Genomic DNA, 19,711 nt, shown 5'->3' with positions numbered 1-19,711 from the left:
TGGTATAGCTAATTTTTAAGATAAATAAAAATCTTTACCTAGGTAAGGTAAAATGTAGCCTCTTATTTGTTTACCTGGGTAAGGTACAGGTACATACCTAGGTACAAGTATCTAGGTACACCCCAAAACTGGTAATATATTATATTTCTTTACCAACAGAATATTTATCTCTTGATCATTAGCTACCATCACTAACGCGATCCTTAAGATCAGTTGCCATGCAACCCTGTGTTTTGAAAACAGTAGCGTCGCGTTTTAATAGTACAAATGTTTGCTATTATTTGTTTTTGACACTGTTAACATTTCGTTTTCCATCACTTCGTTTTGTATGTCAAAAAAACAACACTATAGTTCTTGTTACTTATCTCTGCATTTCGCAGATAAGGTCAATTTTGTTCAAGCACTTGCATTTGTGTTACCCATCCAAATCTTAAACATGCAACCCCAATCCGCACCCCCAAAGGAATTGAACTTCAAGATCCAGCTGCTTTCCGGCAAGAATGTTGCCTTGGTGGATTGTCCGGGCTACGAGAGCGAGCTGTTCATGCCTCAAATCGTCGGTGGACGGATCACCTTCCAAAACATCCTCCCAGACCGAAGGTGTTGTGCCGAGAGCAGAATGCTATCGGATCACTTGCAGGGGGATTTGTCCACGATGACTACGACAGTGAAGAGCCCCCTGCGGTGCTCCTTTCCCGAAGGTAACTCTTCAACGCCGCTGGCCAAAAGCACTCCGTCGAGTACGTCCTCGCTAAGAACTCGGGCTGGCAAGGAGAACGTCCTGCCGTCCGACCTGACGCCACAAGGACAACGAGCCTTTCAGCGGACTTCCTTCGACTGAGATGGCAATGGATGTGGATCTCTGCCAGGAGCAGATCTACACGAGCCTGCGCCTGCCTTCTCCCGAACCTCAGCCACCAGCTGAAAGCCTCTCTATGTCCCAAAATTTTGCCAGCTACAACCAGGTCACTGTTTCACCACATATAACGGTACCGGTAATCCACAACTACACTCCCAAGTTGGCGCCCATACGGACATACACTCGCAAAAAGGCGGGCACCGTCAGCAAAGCAAAGCCGTCACCACCCACCTGGTCACCTCTCCAAAAGAAGAAAACGAACTCGACGGTATCCTCCACCAAGGTTCCCAATCCCACCATGAAGTTGGAGGTGCGCAAGCGCAGACTGATCTTGGACCCCAAGACGACCTTGGCCGCCTATGATCCCACCAAGGTAGAGCCCGTGATCATCACAAAGAAGAAGATCATCCGGAAACAGGTGACGGGCAAGACACGCAAGCAATTCGAAGCCCTGAAGGTCACAGCGTTTGACCTGCTGACCAATCCGTCTGTGGGGCACATGACCCAGCATCTTAACAAACAATTCCAGGAGTCCTGTGTGAACAAGGTGACCACCACGGTGCCCAACTACGCAGAGATTGCAGTCGCCTCAACACTAATAATGGATCGACAGGTGAAGTCGCTGGTGGCCGCTCAAAAGAGGATGGAGCAGTTGAGCCAGAGACCGAAATGTCGTATTTCGCGCAAGAGCAAGGTGGTCTAGGGTGTCCCGGTGGTGAGTTCACCTAGAATCACCTGGCTGTATGTCCTTGCCAATCAGATTAAACATAGATGACTTAAAAGGGTGTTCTTTGATCTCAACTTATATTACACATGCATTGTATGTCCTTGCCATTCAGATTAAACATAGAAGACTTTAACCTCCGTTTTTATATTTATAAGTATTATACATTTACCAGAAAAGGAACACATTCTGCTTAGTTATATGTACAGTTCTACCTTAAGCTAGTCTAGATTAGCCTACATTAACAGTGAATAATAATATGACTTTGTACGACGAAACATCTTTGTGGTTAGACGGCCAAAGCCACGTAGCCTCTTAAGAGCTGCGACACCGAAAGCAGGCCTTGAATCCCCGCTTAATAGCCCGTATATTGTGGACGACCTGCTCCTGGAAGAGAGAGTTTGCATTAGAATGAAAGTAGTGGTCAACTAATGTCCCATTTACCTGCATCAGATTGAAGCACATGGCAATCACGGCCATGCCAAGCAGCAGATAAATGGCGCAGAGAATAAAGCTGACCTCCACTTTATCTTTATCGGCGGTTATCTGAGAAGAACGATTTATCATGGAAAAAACGTTTAACCTTGAATTTTAATATACCGATGAGTCCAATAAAAATTGTATTTTTCAAAATATCTTTTGTAATTTTTGTATTGTATGGTTATTTTGTCTGGGATATATATCAATACGGATATCTTTTAAACTGAAAGACTAGGAAACTCTTGACTGAAATTGTAATTTCTCTGAAAGGGCTTAAAGAAATATTCAAAAACTGCTTTATAAATCGTCTTACCACACGATCACCTGGCACTAGATCCCCGAATCCAATGCTGCTAAGCGATATGAGACAGAAGTAGCTGCCATCCAGATAGTTCCAGTCCTCCCAGCGCCCGAAGAGCAGGGCACCCCAGAGTATGTATCTGAAAAGGAAAGGAAACCGGAACCCTTAGAAGATGAGGGTACACTTAGAGGCAAAGTTCAACCTACCCGACCATGACAAATATGCAGACGGTGACTGGAACTGTAATCTCGTCCGTGCTGCCTCGTATTTCCCGCTCAATATCCGAGTCGGAGTCACTGTACGGAATATCCACCAGGCTGGAACTCTGCCGGGAGCTCCTGGTATAGTCGCTACTGCTGCTGTTGGAGGTGGTGGTGCTGCTGGTGCTGGTGTAACTGCTGCTGCCCCGGGCGTTCTCCATGTCGTGCATTTGCAGCTGCAATGAGAGACGAAGGAACTGATGGAATGTCATCATACTTTTTGAGGTACTTTCAACCCACCGCTCTGGCCAATTGTCTCATTTTTCGCCTCTCACGGATGATTCGTCGCTTGGCCACACCGGGACATATGCGACACAGGCAAACCTTGGAGTATATCCACTTGAAGGACTTGGCCAGGACATCGCCAATGTTGGACAGGTAGAGCAGGAACAGTGGCATGCCAATAATCGCATAGAGAATGGTCACCAGCTTGCCCCACTCGGATTGGGGCGTAATGTTCCCATATCCGATCGTCGTGATCACAGTCAGCGAGTAGAGGAAGGCGCCGGAGAAGCTCCACTGCTCCACGTCGGGTCCCCTGAGCTGTTTCTTTACTATGGCCCGCTGGTAATCCAGCAGCACATCGTTAACCCTGCAAGGACAACGTTTAGTCTAAGACCCTATGTTTTTAGAGTGGCATTTGTGGGCTTAAAATCAACATTTAATTTTAAAAAAAATTCACTGCACAAGCTCATGACACACAGATTACTAGCCAATGAACCTCAAATTCCCAGGAGATTCCAAAGAACATGAGTTTTAAATATTACAAAATATAAAACATTAAAGTAACAAATAGTAAAGTCAAAACTGTTCTGAAGAAATAAAGATTCCATGATTATCTATTAAAATAGGTTTTTAAAATTCAGAATATCATTTTTTAAAACCCTAAAATACATAAACATTTGTTAAATACTATGTGTATAAAACAAAGATCCCAAATTATTAAACAGTAAAGTTACAAATAGTAATTTAAAAATTGTTCTATGTTGATTTTATATATATTCTTTTATGTGTGTACTTTGTGAGCCAAGCTGACTTACCGCCTCCTGTAGGCATGGTGGTCAAAGAAGCTTATGTTCTCAGCCGTAATCTCCCAAATACGCGTCAGACACTCCCCGCTAAAGTTCCTGGCGATGAACCGATGGGGTTTCGCCGACTTGAGCTTTTCGTACTCGAATATCTCGATGCCCTGGAATATGAACGCTCCGCCGATTATGTAGAATGTGACCAGCAGAATGATGCCCACGTTGCTGAACATGAAGGCCGTGAAGTGGCGGCAATGGTCCTTGAAGCGCTCGAAGGCCGGCTTCTCTCGCCGGCGAAAGGAGCTCCGTCGCGAGGACATGTTTGTTGGCGGCTCGCTTCCGTTTCGGCTTTAGTTCCGGTTCCGGTTTCGATTGGCCCTCGACTGGCGCTCCTGGCCTTGACATGCTCGGGTCTGGTCCGAAACTCGCATCGATGACGACTGGAAGGATTTCCGGCTACCTATCGCTAAAAATATATCCACAATTAGTCTACTAAATCCCAAGTGCAGAGTGGTAAATAAACAAATCTGCCGCTACATTGCTACACTATCAAAGTGTTTGGGCGGCATAAATCTCCCCGGGGAAAATGCTGATGTGTGTGGGTGGTATATTTTCACGGTTTGGGATTATCGTGAAATATACGATCTTCTCTGTTATACACTGTTGCCTTGTCTTGAATAAAACATTGTATTAACTTTGGTAAGCTTTAATTTATGTTATATAAAAAGATTATCAATACAATGGTACTCCCTTAAAAAAATTTTTCTCGATTTAATGACAGCTTCAATTATTAGCTAAAAGTTAAAAAGAAAGCTATGAAAATAGGTATCTTTAAATATATCATTAAAGATATAATTTTCAATATAATGAAATAAAAAAGAATAAATTGTTTGATAAATTTCTTCAAAATATTGTATTGATTATTTCAATAACTTTGCCAGAAAGTAACAAATGTTCCAAACTAATAAGCCTATTCCTTTTTTTGAAATTTGCTTCACAAAAATGATTACAATTTTTACATTTGATAGGGATTTCATTGAGCTAATTTTATTTGTATGGGAAAGAATAAAAATCATTACCAGTTTTAGAGATCCCTCTAAAACATATAATTTTGGAATCTTCAGAATTTCTGTACGATTTGTGGGTTTGTAAATTAAAGCACGCACACTAAATTGGCATATTGACAAATTAATAAGTGAAAGAATTTCAAATCAATAAATATTACTACAAAAAATTGCCATTGAAAACCACATAATTTTGGACTTTTGGAATCCTATAACATAATTAATTATATTTGATCCGATTACTTCTTCCTTGGACCGTTGAAAATTTCGAAACTGCATGTAACTCATTCGCAGTGACAGTTTGCGGGCATTTTCGAGAGATACCAAATATTTTGCTTAGCAGCATGAATGGATTCTTATTTTTAATACAGTGTTTTCCATGTTCTCTAATAAATGGCCAACATGAACATGAATTATTGGACTACAATCTTGGCAGCTGGCCTACGGAACAGTCACATCATCCCGCCTCATCGCCACTCATCCGCACGGATCGTTTGTGTGTGGTATTTCAATTTCATTTTTCTCGCGTGGCCGGCGGATGACACTCGTCTAGATTCGAGAATTGATGGCGTAGCCGTGGCGTCAAATTGGAAAGTTCCTAACGACGATCCCATACGAACCACCTATGCGTCGTCTGCGGTTGCCAAATGCTGATTGTTTTTGTTTGGTTTTCAATCTTTTTTTAGGGTTTTATTTAATGGGTGTGAAATACGAGTTCATTGGGGGATTATTTTTATAAACTTCTGTTTCTGTTCTGGACGGGGCCGACAGTCACTAGGTTGATTTGTGGATCTGCTTAGCCTTGGGCTATCTGCCCACCTCACGCATTCGCCTAGCGTATCGGATCGGTGGGAGGCTGGCAGGTGCGCCATACGAATTCGAATATTTTTATTGATTCGCTCAATCCTGCACGCACCTCTCTGCCAGCGGGCATAAATTAAAATCAATTTGCAATTGATGTCTGCCTTATTTACAGGCCAGAACATACATACATACATAATTAAAAAATCCAAACACAAAACAAACACAAGTCGCCAGCCAGCCTGGGCCAATGTGTTTCCAATGAAAATACACAAACCACAGGAGGAAAACACATTAGTGGATGGATGCCTCTTTTTCGCAGGGCAAATCTTGAGGGGTTGACATAAAAAATATGACCACTGTCAATTGGTATGTTTATGTTTTTAATGCAATTAAGGGAAGTGACGAGTACGGGGAGGTGTATAGTCTGGCCAAGATCGAGTGCATTTTGTGGCCGGCAATTAAAATGCACTTCGGTTTGACGGAATATTTTTGGCCAGCGGCAATAAAGCCGTTTTCCGTTTGGCCCGAACACTCATTAGCTCGAAATGTCTGTTTCCCAAAGCATCAAAAATTAAATTATAATTGCTCTTAATAATTCTTAGACATTCTAACCCGAATTGGAAGATTACCGAAAAGATCAAAGCAGAAGGCGCAGGAAACGGCCAGCTAATGTATTGTATTCAGATCTAGGAATGGGAAAACCAAAAAAAATAATTTAATCTAGGCGCCATTAAGTTGAGCATTCTCCTTGACTCTTGGAAGTGGCTTTTTTCCGATCTTCCACTTGGCCAATTGAGTTGCCTTTTAGTAAGTAACTAGATTGCGTCATGTCCCAGGTTTTGTTTATGCGAGCGATGACGACAGCGTTCAGAAACACACTTTTCACTTTTGTTTACCAAGGTATTACTTCATGTAGGAGCCCAGAATTTATTTTTCTTTAGCCAATCATCAGTGACAGTTGTCAATCATAGCTCATCCCAATACTATGTATATATGCTGTGTATTATATTGCGCAGGTCCTTCGGCCAGCACATTTGCACAATTAATTCTCAACATTTAATTTGCCACGCCAAGAGTAAAATTGAAAGCAAGAAATGTTTAAATATGACAGACAGCCCCAGAATGTTAAGTGTCAGCGGCTACACGAGAGGAGATTTTAAAATTTAATTACAGTGAAAATTCGGTGACAATGGCGGGGCGAAAAGCCGGCTGGCATGAAAATAAAGAAATTACGGCGACGACATCATCACCGCACATTGATGGCCAGGCCAGCGGTCCAATTGACATGACAGATCGGCACAAAACCGAGAACGTGTGTGAGTCGAAAACTAATTTTCGTGCATTGACCGCAAAATAAAAGAATTGGTTGCGTATCGTGTTGCTTTTTCTGATCCTGCACGCCGGGAAAATTAAAAACAAAAGTGAATGTAGAAGAAATAAAGATTTCTTAGCAAAAAAACAAAATAGAGAAAATTTAAAGTCATCATACTCATAGTCTATCAATGTACTCAAGCAAAGAAGCTGTTCTTAGGTTCCAAAAACATAATTTTCCAATTTAAGCTTGAAATAAATAAACCAAATAAATTTCAATTCACAATATTCCCTTCTGTGGTTATACTGGAACTAAAAATACTTCATTATTTGGAGATACTCGCTAATAAATGTAAGATGCAATATGATTTGAGTTCAACAAGCTGTCGATTTAAACATGTTTAGAAAATTTAAATAGTTTGTTAAAAAATGGTTCAAAAAAAAAAAATTTTATTGATTTTAATTTTTTTGATTTAAAATTAATTTTCTTATTGGGCTAAATATAAGTTGTTTTTTTGATTTTCTTTTTAAGATGTTGTGGTTTTGGAAAAAAAATTTTTTTAAGTTGATACCTTGTATATTGTTCATTGTTCTTGTAAACAGACATATTGTTAACAAAATATATTACATTTCCTATTCGATGTAAATTTTGAAATTTTGTGTCAATATATGAACATTATTTTGGAAAATAACTATAGTAAACTTTTGTTTTATTGTTTGATAAGTTTTTATTTCAAAGCAGCAGTAGAAAAATTAAATGTAGGTAATTTTAAGGTATTACGAACTTGTTTATTATGTTAGTTTGTTGTGCTGCAGTTGATGATGCTGTTGATACTATGATGCTCCTTGCCAGATGCTCACCCGTGACGTCATGAGCGGACACGGTACGAGCTGCGGATCGGCTGGCGATTTTGTTGGTGCTTCGGCCGATCCGTTTATTTTAGCAGCTGATGTATTTCCGAACTATGCATATGGAATATTATTTATGTTTGCGCGCTCTGTATATTGTTTTATCAGAATTATTCAACGCATGCCACGAAATTCCTCCGTCAAGCTATTTTACAGGTTTTCCACGAGAGTTTTCCCATTTCCACACGGCTGATCTTCACTGAATAACTTCTTGGCTTGTTTCGCATGCCATGTTTATTTTTAACCGCACCACACTTCACTTCATTTGGCCATCTCCGGCCATTTCCCGACACTACGAATGCGATTCCTGAGCAAGTGCCTCATTCGCCGGCCGTGCGCCCTGCTCGACGTTCCGTTGCCCACTAAAATCCGTACTCGCACCCGTATTTATCCGTATTTATAGACGCCGATGTTGACGCTCTACCTGTGACGTCGCTGCTTCTCCATTGTTGGATTCGGAATGGGAATCGGCGATCTTTCGCCACGGAAAGAGAGAGAGAGAGAGAGGAATTCCCCTCTCAATTGGAGCAGATTGCACCGACCTGAGCATGCCCTGTACGGATATCAAAAAGATAATTTTTGAAATATTTCTTAAAATTTAAAATGTAAGATGAAATAATTTAAAATATGCCAGTACATAAAAGTTGAAAATATTCCGAGAATTTAAAACCAACCAAAGGGCTAGTTTTAAGCGATTCTCTTAGCCAAAAAGTGTCAAAAATCTCAACAATTGTCAAGATATTTAAATATAATTCAACAATTTCAGTCTAAAGGATAGCTTTGGAAACAATGAAGAGCATTTAGTTTAATTTAAAGTTTATGACTGCTATTGTTCCATGTTCTAGCTTAAAATCAAAAGATAACATTACTGTCCAATTATTATCCCGATTTCGAATTTGTTAAGTGCTAATTTGAAAAAGGGATGCAGGAGATTTCTGCTCCTCCCTGCATATCTGCATAATATATTTAAAACCCTCTATTCGAAAAAATTTAATTTAAACCCCAATTGATCCTGGATACCAAACCAATTTATATTTATGAAAGTGAGACCAAAATATATACATACATATATACGCTACGACCCCACCATAAACTCTAGACCAACGACGGGTGGGATCAAGAATTTGGCACAGAACAGGCAGGAGAAGATCATCATGTGCCGTCTGTTGTTTCTCCCCATCAGCACGGGTTTCAAGAGGGCGATTAGTTCTCAAACCACAAGGCAATTTTGAGCCACAGAGCCACCGTAAGAGTGAAACCGGATTGAGTGAAAATCCATGCGGAGTAGAACCAAATCTGACCGCAATAGACAGGGACCAATATAATTTCCACCCATTTCAATTAATAATCAAAGAAAAGAAATTAGTTTATACACCTTATTTATTTATACAAAAGACCAGCTTGTGTTATTCTTTATGCATGACTCACTTCCGCTTGGAGCGAAGACCTTGGCTCATCAGGGGCTTGACATCCTTGGGTTCGTTACCACGTGTCTCCGGCAGGAATCGCCAGGTGAGGAGCAGGCAGTAGAGGCACACGCACATGCACGGGATGAAGGCGAACGAGCTCCAGACACTCTGGAGCAGGGGGAAGCACTATGCCCACGAGGAAGTTGCCAATCCACGAGAAGAGACTGCCCATCGACATGGCCACGGGGCGAGGCGAGTCCTCTAGTAGCTCTGAGACAAAAATATGTATCAATAAAATGAATATCTGTCTTTGTGGAAACAAACCTGAGCCAATGAAGTAGGCAATGGGACCCAGTCCCAGCTGGAATCCCAGAATAAAAGTGAGAATGAAGGCGGCACAGAAGTAAGTGAGCACCGTGCTCTCGGATCTCTCCAGAAAAAAGAGTCCTAAGGACATGGCCAGCAGGGCCAGAGCACATGTGGAGCAGGAGATCATCATCAGAGGGCGACGTGGAAACCTGCGAATCAGCAGCGGTCCCAGGAGCGAGGTGCCCAGATTGAAGCCTCCGATCCCCAGGTTCAGCCAAGTGGCAGCGCCTGCCGAGAAGCCCGCACCTGTCAGAATGGACAGCGAGTAGAAAAATATCTTTAGGAGAAATCGAAAATGATTACCAACTTGAATAAAGATCTTTACACACTGACTCACAGCATTGACGCCACTCAGTTGCTGGGTTGCCTGAAAGGAGCAGACCAACAGGAGTGGCAGCCACAGTTCCCTGTCTCCCAGCACCGAGCACAAAGAGCTGGCCTCGGAGCTGGCCTTGGCCTCCAGAGTGTCCCTCATCTCGAGCAGCTCCTGCTGCACTTCCTCCTCTGTGTTCTTGCCACGCACACGAAGCAAAGCCCGTTCGCTGGCTGCTGAATCCCGTTTGTGCAGGAAGAGCCACCGAGGACTCTCGGGAAACCACCACAGGAGCAGCAACAAGGCCATCACCAACAGGCTATAGGCACTGAGGGCATAGGGCCACAGTCGCTCGTTGCCCAGCAGGTGGGTCAGAGTGAACACCTGGGCGAGCAGGATGCCACCCGTGACACCGATGCACGTGAACACTCCTACGCTGCCACTGAGCTCCGAAGGAGCCAGCTCCAGCAGGTACATGGGTTGGGCGGTAAAGATCAGTGCGGAGGCAATTCCGCCCAGAAAGCGACCCGTCATCAGCATCTCCAGGGATTTGGCTGCACGGCACCACTTGAAGAGGATGCCAGAGATCACGAGCAGCACGCCGCTGATCAGCAGACAACCCTTACTGGAAACAGGCAGAACGATCGAATAATTGAGCTAAAAATCATCATAACTTCAATGTTTTTTTTTGACATAAACGCATTTAAATCGGAATTCAGATGTTTTAAAGAGTATTTAATTTTGTTAATCGCTGCAAGGGTTATTAACTTCGGCTTGCCGAAGTAAGCTTCTCTTTATATATAAAAATGTCTATTTTTCTTTTTTTTTTATCTTGCAAGGGATTTTTTTTAGCAGTTTTGCTTAGGTGTCTTTTGCCAGTTCGTCTACAAGGTGTATACAAATCGGGTTTCTTATGATCTTAATGAATCTTATATGATTCAAAAGGCACCTTTTTTTGGGTATAACGACCATATGGCCATTACCTTATCTTGATATCTTGTTTTTCAACAGCAACCGTTAGTTCTTCAGAAGATAATAGCCATTTTTTACACTCAAACAAAGGCATCACCAAATTAGCTTTATCTTTTATATAAATTTCGTACCGTAAGTAAACCGTTTAATTTTTTTTTTTAATATTAATCTAAACTAACGAATATTTGATATTTGTTTAAAAAAAAATCCGATGAAACATTTTTCTGAGATTTGTTTAGAATAAAAAAATCTCAAGTAATGATTACCTAAAATAATTATAATAAAAATAATATAAGTGTAAGTACATTTCATTTTGTAAAAAATTATCATTTAAGTCAACAAAGATTATTTACTCATCAGTAATAATTTTTGTTTTATATAATATTTTTAAGATTTTCGAGCAAAAAACTATTTGTATACTATTGTAAATCATTAAATGACATCTCACCGGCCATATTTGTCGCTAAGCAGCGCGCTGAAGCAGGATCCGCAGATGCCGCCAATCAGGTAGATGGACACAATGCTCGTCCAGAGGATGTCCAGTTGGCCGGCAGTGACGATGGTGTCGTATTCGCTCGCCAGGATGTCCTGGCACCACTTCTTGATAATCTCTGCTGGGGCGTTGAGCACGCCGAAGAAGTAGCCCACCGGAACCGTGGTGCCCAGCGTTACGGTGAGGCAGATGAGCAGCAGGAGCGGGGTCCAGCCTTTGACCCTTGGCGGGGTCACATGCTGCAAGGAGAGCACACGAGAGATTCACACGATTAGCACTTTGCATCTGGGGCAAACGAAAGACTAAAGCAACAAACTCGTCCCGGAGGAAGGGGAGAAAGTGATCCGTCAGGGGTAATCACCATTACAACAACCATGGCGATGGAGCGATGCTGGCGCGCCGAAAGCTAAACCGAAAGTGACTCGCATCCGGCGGCTCACTCGGTGCCATTCGACAGCTTACTGAGTCATCCCTTCCCCTTGTATATCAATCAGATAGACACATCTTCACTGGGAATACGGTTACAGCTCATAACCGAGCGTAGATAAATTCAACCTTTTTGTCTTACGAGTACTTGTTTTCTTATCATCGACACGGGAGCGTTTGTTTGTTCTAACAACTACTAGCCGTGAAAGTAAGTCAATAGTTATATACTCTTTCGCATTCGATCGGGAAGCTTAGGTCTTGAAAAAAAACAGGTTTTATTAGCGGGCACTTAGGCATTAACAACAGGCAAGTCAGGCAATATTTTAAACTATTTTCGAAGCATTTAACATTTGTTTGGCAAAAGTTTGGCACTTAACCACCTAACCCAACGCCGTGGAAGGGCATTCTGCTTAACAATAAATCTAATTAACCGAGTATTACTTGGCGCTCAGTCCCAAGGTATTTTAATTGAACTTGTGCAGTAGTGATAAGGGAACGGAGCGCTCAAAGCTTTCATACAGGGTGACTCCTAAAGTTAGATCCGATTTAGCATTTGTTGGTTTGTACAAAAGAGCTTACAGACTAGACGGGGAATTGCATTTAGTTGCAGCAATTTGACCCTGAACAATGTGGATCCCGGTTTATTGTCGGCAATTACACAAAGGCACATGACCTGGAGGAATCATTGAGTGGTCCCATTCTGCCATCTGAGCCCAAACGAATTACCACGTACCACCGACTACTTAAAACTAATTGTAAGATGAGCCCACGGGGCTTGGCCTTATTTGACCTTGGAGCGGAAGCCCTTCGATACGAGTGGCGCCACCTCGGAAGGATCTCGACCACGCGTTTCCGGCAGATAGAATTTCGTCAGCAGGAAGAGCAGCACACAGGTAATGGAGAAGGGCAGGAAGACGAAGGCACCCCACGCATTCTGCAGCAGCGGGAACGAGATGCCAATGATGAAATTGCACGACCACGAGGCCAGGCTGCCCATCGACATGGCCACGGAGCGGGGAGCCACCTCGAATAGTTCTGCAAATTGGAGAGCACAATTCAAATCAGTTAGGGGTCTAAAAATAAACAACCAGTCATCCAGTAATAAAGTCGATGTGTCTGGGAAGGTCTTCAAAAAAGTCGTAAACAATTGAGTCTAGAGCCAATGAACCTCGAACGATTCCAATTCCGCCTCAATTGCAGATCCATTTCTCCGAAACACGAGCAGCTGTCTCAGTCACGACTATTGGAGCAATAGCAATTCGTACATACAATAAAGTCACGCGACTAAATACCTGAGCCAATGAAGTAGGGAATGGGACCCAATCCGAATTGGAAAAAGAAGATGTAGCCCATGATGCAGACGATGCAGGCGATGGCAAACCAGCTGACTTGGTCCTGTAAAAAAAGTAACATCGAGTTAAAATTAGGTCGACAAAACAAAAGAAATCAACCACTTTCTTTACTGAACTTATTTATATTTTAAAAAAGAACCAAAGTTTTTGGGCAAATCAAAAAATACTCACAATATAGAACAAAACGAAGGAAAGGGTGAACAGGAAGACGGAGCACAGGGCGCAGGAGAACATCATGAGGGTTCGCCTATTACGGCAGGCCATCAGCCAGGGTCCCAAAAGAGATATGGTCAAATTCAGGCAGCCAGCACCCAAATTAGCCCACTGGGCATTTTCATTGGAGAGCCCGGCCTTTTCAAAGATGCTCACCGAGTAGTAGAATATCTGTGGAAACCCAAAAACTGATTAGCCAGGCTCAGAAAATAGGGATTACTCCACTCACCGCATTAATGCCCGACAATTGTTGGCCGCCATGGAAACAGCAGACAATGATCAGGGGCAATGTGAGGCGAGGATCGCGCAGCACATCGCAGAAGCTGCTGGTCTGCACCTTGGCATTGGTCTCCGCCTCCATCTCGGCGATCTCTTGGGCGATAAGCTCATCCGCATTCTTGCCACGCAGTCGTTGAAGCTCTCGTTTGGCAGCCGCCCGATTTCCCTTCACAATATACAGGAATTTGGGGCTCTCGGGGAACTTGTACGATGGCAGGTAGCACACAATGATCAGAAGCATGTAGGCGGCCAACGCATAGTGCCAGAGTTCCTCGGTGCCGAAGACATCGGCCAGGGTGAAGACCTGTCCCACGACCACGCCCCCTGTCACGCCCACGGCGCAGAAGACGCCCAGTGTGCCGCGCAGCGCCAAAGGAGCCACCTCGGACAGGTACATGGGCTGGGTGGCGGTCACGAGTCCGGAGGCCAGTCCCACCACAAATCTACCGATCATCAGCATCTCCACGGAGCCGGCGGCACGGCAGAAGAAGAAGAGCACCGCTCCCACGGTGAATAGACCACCGCAGATGAGGAAGCATGCTTTTCTGTAAGAGATTAGGGCTATTATTTTCATCGCATATAGCAGGATGAGCTTTAAGGATTAGGATATTATTTTCGAAGGACTCTGCAGGATTCACCAAGGCTCATTTTCAAAACTTCATGTTAGCAAATGTATTTCAGAATTATACTGATTCTTTTTAAAACACATTTTAATTTTTAGAAATTCAATTGCATTATAGAAAAAATATTTATTAGAGAAATAAAAAAACTTTTTAGCTATTTTCCCACGATCATTACTTAAAAGAGTGTTCACCCTATCGAACTAGTACCTTCAATGACTGTTACGACATAATACAGTCCTCTTCTGAATGGCTTTTATTGATATGCGGATTAGCTGATGGATTCAAAGCACTCGAGAAAATCCAAGGGGCTTATCTGAGTTGATTAATAGCTACCTGCCGAATTTATTGGCCGCTCCAGCTCCGCCCAGCGAACCGATGGCGCCGCCGACTAGGAACACAGAAACAATGCACGACCACAGGAGATCCAGACCGCTCTTACCGAGGTTACTGCCATAGGTTTCATGTATGGTCTGATTGCACCAAACTTTCATGAGCTGTAAAGATAGGGCTTGAATTGGTTCCCTTGACTGGGTTTTTCGCTCTGTAGATATCTTACCTTGGAGGGGGCGTTGATAACGCCAATGCAGTAACCGGTGGATACCGCGCCTCCAAATGTGGTTGCCAGGGCCACCAATAGCAAGAGACTGCTCCATCGTGGTTTCTGCAAGTGTTCCAAGCACAATTAGTTACTCCGCAAAAAAAATAAACGCATTCCTTTTCAGTGCCTAAAATATGGAACTTGATAGCGATTCAGTGCGTCATTGTGTGGGGGTCATTTGGAAATTCGAATGGCGGTTGCGTTATCAGACTGATTAGTTCCCCCCTGTCATAATCTGTAACTTTCGCTATTTACGGCCTAACTTGATCCGAGGGTAAAACTTTCCATTTCTCAGCAGGAGCATTTGGGATCAGACGCAATTAAACGGAATACTATTTATAATCAAAACGCTCTAATTGAATAAATTTGTGCAGGCGGTGTCGCTTTATAACTGATAAGCGATGACTGAGAATTCAGCTGATTATACACACAGTGAGATCGGCTTATTTGCCAAAAAAAAAAAAAAAACGACGCTACCAAAGTACTCGTAAGCAATAGAGGTCAATAAGACAGCACTTTGCACCGTAAAACTATAGCTCAATATATTTAGAATACTGAGATATTTACTTAGCTTGTTAATTCCCTTGTATTCTTTAAAAATACACACTGCGATCATTTAAGCCCCTCTCTTCTAATCCAACATTAAAGGTAATCGAATTTTTGAATTAACTAAAAGAAAAATATTTATTGGTATTTCAAAGTCAAACTTTTGGCAATACAAAAATTAGCAAATAATGGAAGCTCTTAACTAAAAAACATATAAATATTTCAGTTCTATAATTTGTTCCCACACTGTATGTACATATGTACATAAATTACTCAATGTCAACTTGGGTCCACTGTATATGAATCAACCATATGCTAACTAAATTCGTCATTTGTGTATGTGCGTGTATATAAATCTATATTCAACTTGGAAAACAACGATTCATGAACATAATATATATACATACATACATAAGTACAAGCGCATTAGCGAAGTAAATTTACACACAAAAGCACAAAAGTAGAGAGTAGAAAAATATTCAAAATAAAATGCGTGAGATAAAAAAAATGACAACAGCATCCGAGAAGAGAGAGAAATAACAACGTCATCGAAACAAAAACAAAGAAAATGTGCATATGCAGATACAGTCCAAAAGAAGAAGAACAACAACAACATCGATGGATTGGTGGTAGTAGTTCGGCGATCTTCCCGCTCTCTCTCACCTGTGGTACATGGCATCCGGATTCGGATTGGGAGTCTCACCTGGTTGGTTTCCGTCTGGGCGGTGAGCAGTTCCACTCTTGAGGGCTGCGGATATAATTGCTGGGCCTCCGCCTGCTGACCTTTGCTGGCCATAATTATGGACTTTGCTTTCGTTCTACCACTTATTTTGAAGGAACAATTTTTAAGGCACTCGGAATCACACGCGTGTGTTAACACATTTGTAAACAATTGGCGGTAAGGAAAAGTCGGCTGTTTTGAATCAGTGTTGTGTAACGGTCAACGTATGCAGATTCTAACATTTCCCGATCCCAACAAATTGGAATAATAATTACAATTGTTTGTAAACGCAGCACCGCCAGCGGTGCACACGGAATCGGGTGGAAGCGCTACGTTATGGCAGCTCTGGAGTTGTGAACGCGACTGAACACGCCAGCTGAGCGGCGTGGTTGGTGGCCAGTAAAAGCTTCTGCCAAGAACACACGACAGCCAAATGCTGATTGCCGGCATAAGATATGACCAAAACAATAATGACTACCGAACATTTTAATACCCATAGACGTATTTTAATTAAATGCGAAACACTAACCCAGTTCCTAAACTAAAATAATTCTAAGCTTTTGTGGTTTTATTTTCTATCATTATTTAAAACTGTTAAAAGACTTTTTTTCCATAGTAGAAATTACGACATAATTGTCGATTAGTCTAAAAAGTTTTTAATCTTAGCTAACAAGTTAAAATGAGTCCATTATATGAAAAAGGTCTATGATGCATCCTTGTTATACTTTTACCTCCCAACAACTACTTAAAATATTTGTATACTCTTTGAGAGGGTATAAAAAGCTCTTTTCATGCACTGTTGCCAGAGTTTTAACTGAAATATGCTGTTGGCAGCGGGGAGAATAGTTACTAAAAAGCAATCAAAAAACAGTCAATTATTCAAAATTTGATCCAATTTTAAAGGAGTAAAGGAAAATATGCTAATTTTTTGAAAAGTACTTTCATTTCAAATATGGCAGCACATTTTTTAAAACGTGCGCGCGCTGCCAGTGTTGTTAGCTGCAGAATTGTGGAATTTGTCGTGACACGAAACCTTAAATGCTTTCAGGTTTGTTCAATAGCAACAAACTTTTCAAGCTTCGTATTAAACATTTGTTTAATACAGGCATCTTATCTTTTCGATTTGAAACGTTAAAAACCACTACAAAATTCAAATTACATTCACTCAATTATTTTGTGTGTTTGAGCTGTGTTGGAAAAGTTGGACACGCACCCATCGCTATTCGAAAGTGTCATCTCTACGTCCTCAACAGCTGTTCAATTTTTTTGTTGACGTTGTATTTGGAAGCGTAGCGTCTTTAGCAGCATTTAGGTTTAGCCATAGAGTAAGAAATGTATAGAGGCACCATTTGCTCTGCCCGGACCTCTGCCCAAGCTCTGCTGAGAGCCATGTTCGAAGCTAACCTTGATTTCCCACCCCACTTTTCAGTTTTTGGATCGAACTTGCAATTCGGTCCCATGGTGAATTTGCAACTGCTATGTCGGCGGTGGCTTACGATTCCTTGCTGTCCACGACGGCGGTGGTCAGCACCGTCTTCCAGTTCCTTTCCGGCGCGTAAGTACCAAACTCATCAAAATTGGCCAATCCGAATAACAATTGTTCGCTTTACTTGCAGCATGATATGCCGAAAGTACATACAGAAAAAAAGCACGGGCGACTCTTCCGGAGTTCCCTTCATATGCGGCTTCTTATCGTGAGTAGAAACTGCCGACGTTGGCACCACCGAGATAAATTCGAATTGGTCGCGGTTGGAGTTTAGTTTTGTTGGGGTTTAACGGGGTAAACAACAATAGAAGGTTTGACAGCTAAAAGCAGAAATAGTGTACATTGTGGTGTAGTGCGCCACCAATAAAAAAAACCCTATCTGGCAATGGAAAAGCTTTCAATAGCTAATAAATTTACAATCCTATGATTAATATTTTGAACTTTCAAATAGAGAAATAATTATTTAGACTTAGCACACCTAATGTGGCACATCTAGTTCTTAAGAATTGGCTCAAATATCTTGAACATAAATCAAATTATAAAATATTTTTTAAACTATTTAAAATAACACAAATATTATTGAGAGAATCAACTAAATAAATAGCATAGTTTACGCTTATATACAAGTTATTGCGGTACCTTTACATTGCCAAAAGCAAACAGCATGCATAGTTAATCCCTGCACCTGCTATAATATTCCCTCTAATTGTGGGAACTCTGCCTGCTTGGTTGGCAGTTTAACCATGTTTTTGGCGTTTAACCAACTCAACGGAATTGAATTGAATTTTATTTGTACAGGTGCAGCTTTTGGTTGCGCTACGGAGTCTTAACCAACGAGCAGAGCATTGTGCTGGTCAACATCATCGGATCGACGCTCTTTCTGGTCTACACGCTGATCTACTATGTGTTCACCGTCAACAAACGTGCCTGTGTCAAGCAGTTTGGATTCGCACTGACCGTACTTGTCGTGGTCATTATTTTCACCAATCAGCTGGAAGATCAGCGCGATCGAATGATACACCTCACGGGTAAGAGCAACGTGCAACTATTTAGCCAAAGTCGTGTGTGCTTAATTCCCAAATATGAATATTTTAAGGAATTGTGTGCTGCGTCGTGACCGTGTGTTTCTTCGCTGCCCCGCTGGCTAGTTTGCTGCATGTGATACGGGCGAAGAACTCTGAGAGCCTACCCCTGCCCCTGATAGCCACGTCCTTTTTGGTCAGCCTGCAGTGGCTCATCTACGGCATACTGATATCGGACTCATTCATCCAGGTGACCCAGTTCCCACGACTGACCAGACAGCAAATCACTTACGGAAGCAATTGTTTGCTTTGCTTTTCAGATACCCAACTTTCTGGGCTGCATACTGTCGCTGCTGCAGTTGGGCCTGTTTGTCCTGTACCCGCCACGAAGTTACTCCGGCCATGGCTACAAGCTGGTCGAACAGGCTGTGCCGTTTTAGGGAACTGATTTCGCATTTCGCTTTGGCATTTGAGCGTGTCGCATACAGGATTTATATTTTAGTATAACTTTATGGTCGAACATGCTGCTTAGACGCCAAGCTTATTAACTATAGACATACGTAACGGTAAGCCTATATTTATTGTAAAATATTTATTAAACCCCGAAGATTTGCCTCGAAGTTGCGGCTACTTACATTGCCTTGCTGTTCGGTAGCGCCCATTTGAATGTGTCCTCTGTAATCTGTATACTTGTGAAACCAAAACACCTTTAAAGATTGAATAACCGAAACAACACTTGTTAATTTGATCTGGTCGCAGATAAAAACAAAGCCCCGAATCGGATTCGGCCAGGTCTTAACAGATTGCGAGCGGTTTGCTGACTGTGGGAATACTAATAAGAGAACCTGGTGCACTTTGCTGGGCTGCGGTCAATGGTATCGATAAGCTGATATGCTGATACTCCGGTCATAAACAGGTAAATTAAGCACCCCTATACTGGCTATTTTGCACATCTGATTTAATGAAAAGGTTTCGTGGCGCAAGGGGGGGTTCGATCAATGAAAACCTTGTCGTAATTCAATAATAGTCGTTATCGGCATGCGTGGAATTAACCAGTAAGCATGCAATCCGATAAAGAGGTGTTCTATATTCGGCAAGCCGAAAACGCACAGCATCGATAAGGTTTTCCAGGGGCGGAAATGATTAAACCAG

General features: G+C 42.2%; 5 protein-coding genes across 7 annotated transcripts; 2 read left to right on the top strand and 3 right to left on the bottom strand.

Moving 5' to 3' along the window:
* Positions 1-240: 240 nt before the first annotated feature.
* LOC128256821 (uncharacterized) lies at positions 241-1,719 on the top strand. Its single transcript, XM_052987470.1, is given in 2 exon segments — positions 241-837; positions 839-1,719. Coding segments are annotated over 2 exon segments (1,233 nt in total). The 5' UTR covers positions 241-328; the 3' UTR covers positions 1,563-1,719.
* Positions 1,502-8,272, bottom strand: LOC128256811 (potassium channel subfamily K member 16). 2 transcript variants are annotated; one of them, XM_052987450.1, is made up of 7 exons: positions 7,614-8,268; positions 3,665-4,115; positions 2,865-3,216; positions 2,571-2,800; positions 2,377-2,503; positions 2,028-2,129; positions 1,502-1,970 (listed from the first exon to the last, which is right to left on the bottom strand). In XM_052987450.1, the coding sequence occupies exons 2-7, from the start codon at positions 3,967-3,969 to the stop codon at positions 1,899-1,901; spliced, it is 1,188 nt and encodes a 395-aa protein (XP_052843410.1). In that variant the 5' UTR covers positions 3,970-4,115; positions 7,614-8,268; the 3' UTR covers positions 1,502-1,898. The 2 variants fall into 2 exon arrangements, with proteins under 2 accessions (XP_052843410.1, XP_052843409.1); XM_052987449.1 differs by having other exon boundaries at positions 1,502-2,129; positions 7,614-8,272.
* An 844-nt stretch (positions 8,273-9,116) lies between these two features.
* LOC128256810 (solute carrier family 2, facilitated glucose transporter member 7-like) lies at positions 9,117-11,802 on the bottom strand. Its single transcript, XM_052987447.1, is given in 6 exon segments — positions 9,117-9,332; positions 9,334-9,416; positions 9,471-9,792; positions 9,853-10,453; positions 11,249-11,532; positions 11,655-11,802. Coding segments are annotated over 6 exon segments (1,476 nt in total). The 5' UTR covers positions 11,670-11,802; the 3' UTR covers positions 9,117-9,161.
* A 185-nt stretch (positions 11,803-11,987) lies between these two features.
* Positions 11,988-19,236, bottom strand: LOC128256809 (solute carrier family 2, facilitated glucose transporter member 1-like). Of its 2 annotated transcripts, none has more exons than XM_052987446.1 (7): positions 19,195-19,236; positions 14,743-14,847; positions 14,520-14,680; positions 13,514-14,108; positions 13,243-13,455; positions 13,012-13,114; positions 11,988-12,754 (listed from the first exon to the last, which is right to left on the bottom strand). In XM_052987446.1, exons 1-7 carry the CDS (start codon positions 19,219-19,221, stop codon positions 12,501-12,503), a joined length of 1,458 nt encoding a protein of 485 aa, XP_052843406.1. In that variant the 5' UTR covers positions 19,222-19,236; the 3' UTR covers positions 11,988-12,500. The 2 variants fall into 2 exon arrangements, with proteins under 2 accessions (XP_052843406.1, XP_052843405.1); XM_052987445.1 differs by lacking the exon at positions 19,195-19,236 and adding an exon at positions 16,034-16,415 and having other exon boundaries at positions 11,990-12,754.
* On the top strand, positions 17,530-19,179 carry LOC128256815 (sugar transporter SWEET1). The gene is made up of 5 exons (XM_052987459.1): positions 17,530-17,606; positions 17,668-17,745; positions 18,336-18,565; positions 18,634-18,809; positions 18,880-19,179. Exons 1-5 carry the CDS (start codon positions 17,530-17,532, stop codon positions 18,997-18,999), a joined length of 681 nt encoding a protein of 226 aa, XP_052843419.1. The 3' UTR covers positions 19,000-19,179.
* Positions 19,237-19,711: the final 475 nt, after the last annotated feature.

This window comes from Drosophila gunungcola (genome assembly GCF_025200985.1).
Source record: "Drosophila gunungcola strain Sukarami chromosome 2R unlocalized genomic scaffold, Dgunungcola_SK_2 000030F, whole genome shotgun sequence".
Lineage (NCBI taxonomy): Eukaryota > Metazoa > Arthropoda > Insecta > Diptera > Drosophilidae > Drosophila > Drosophila gunungcola.
The sequence above is the reverse complement of the archived record's forward strand: the minus strand, read 5'-3'. Positions and strand labels throughout refer to the sequence as shown.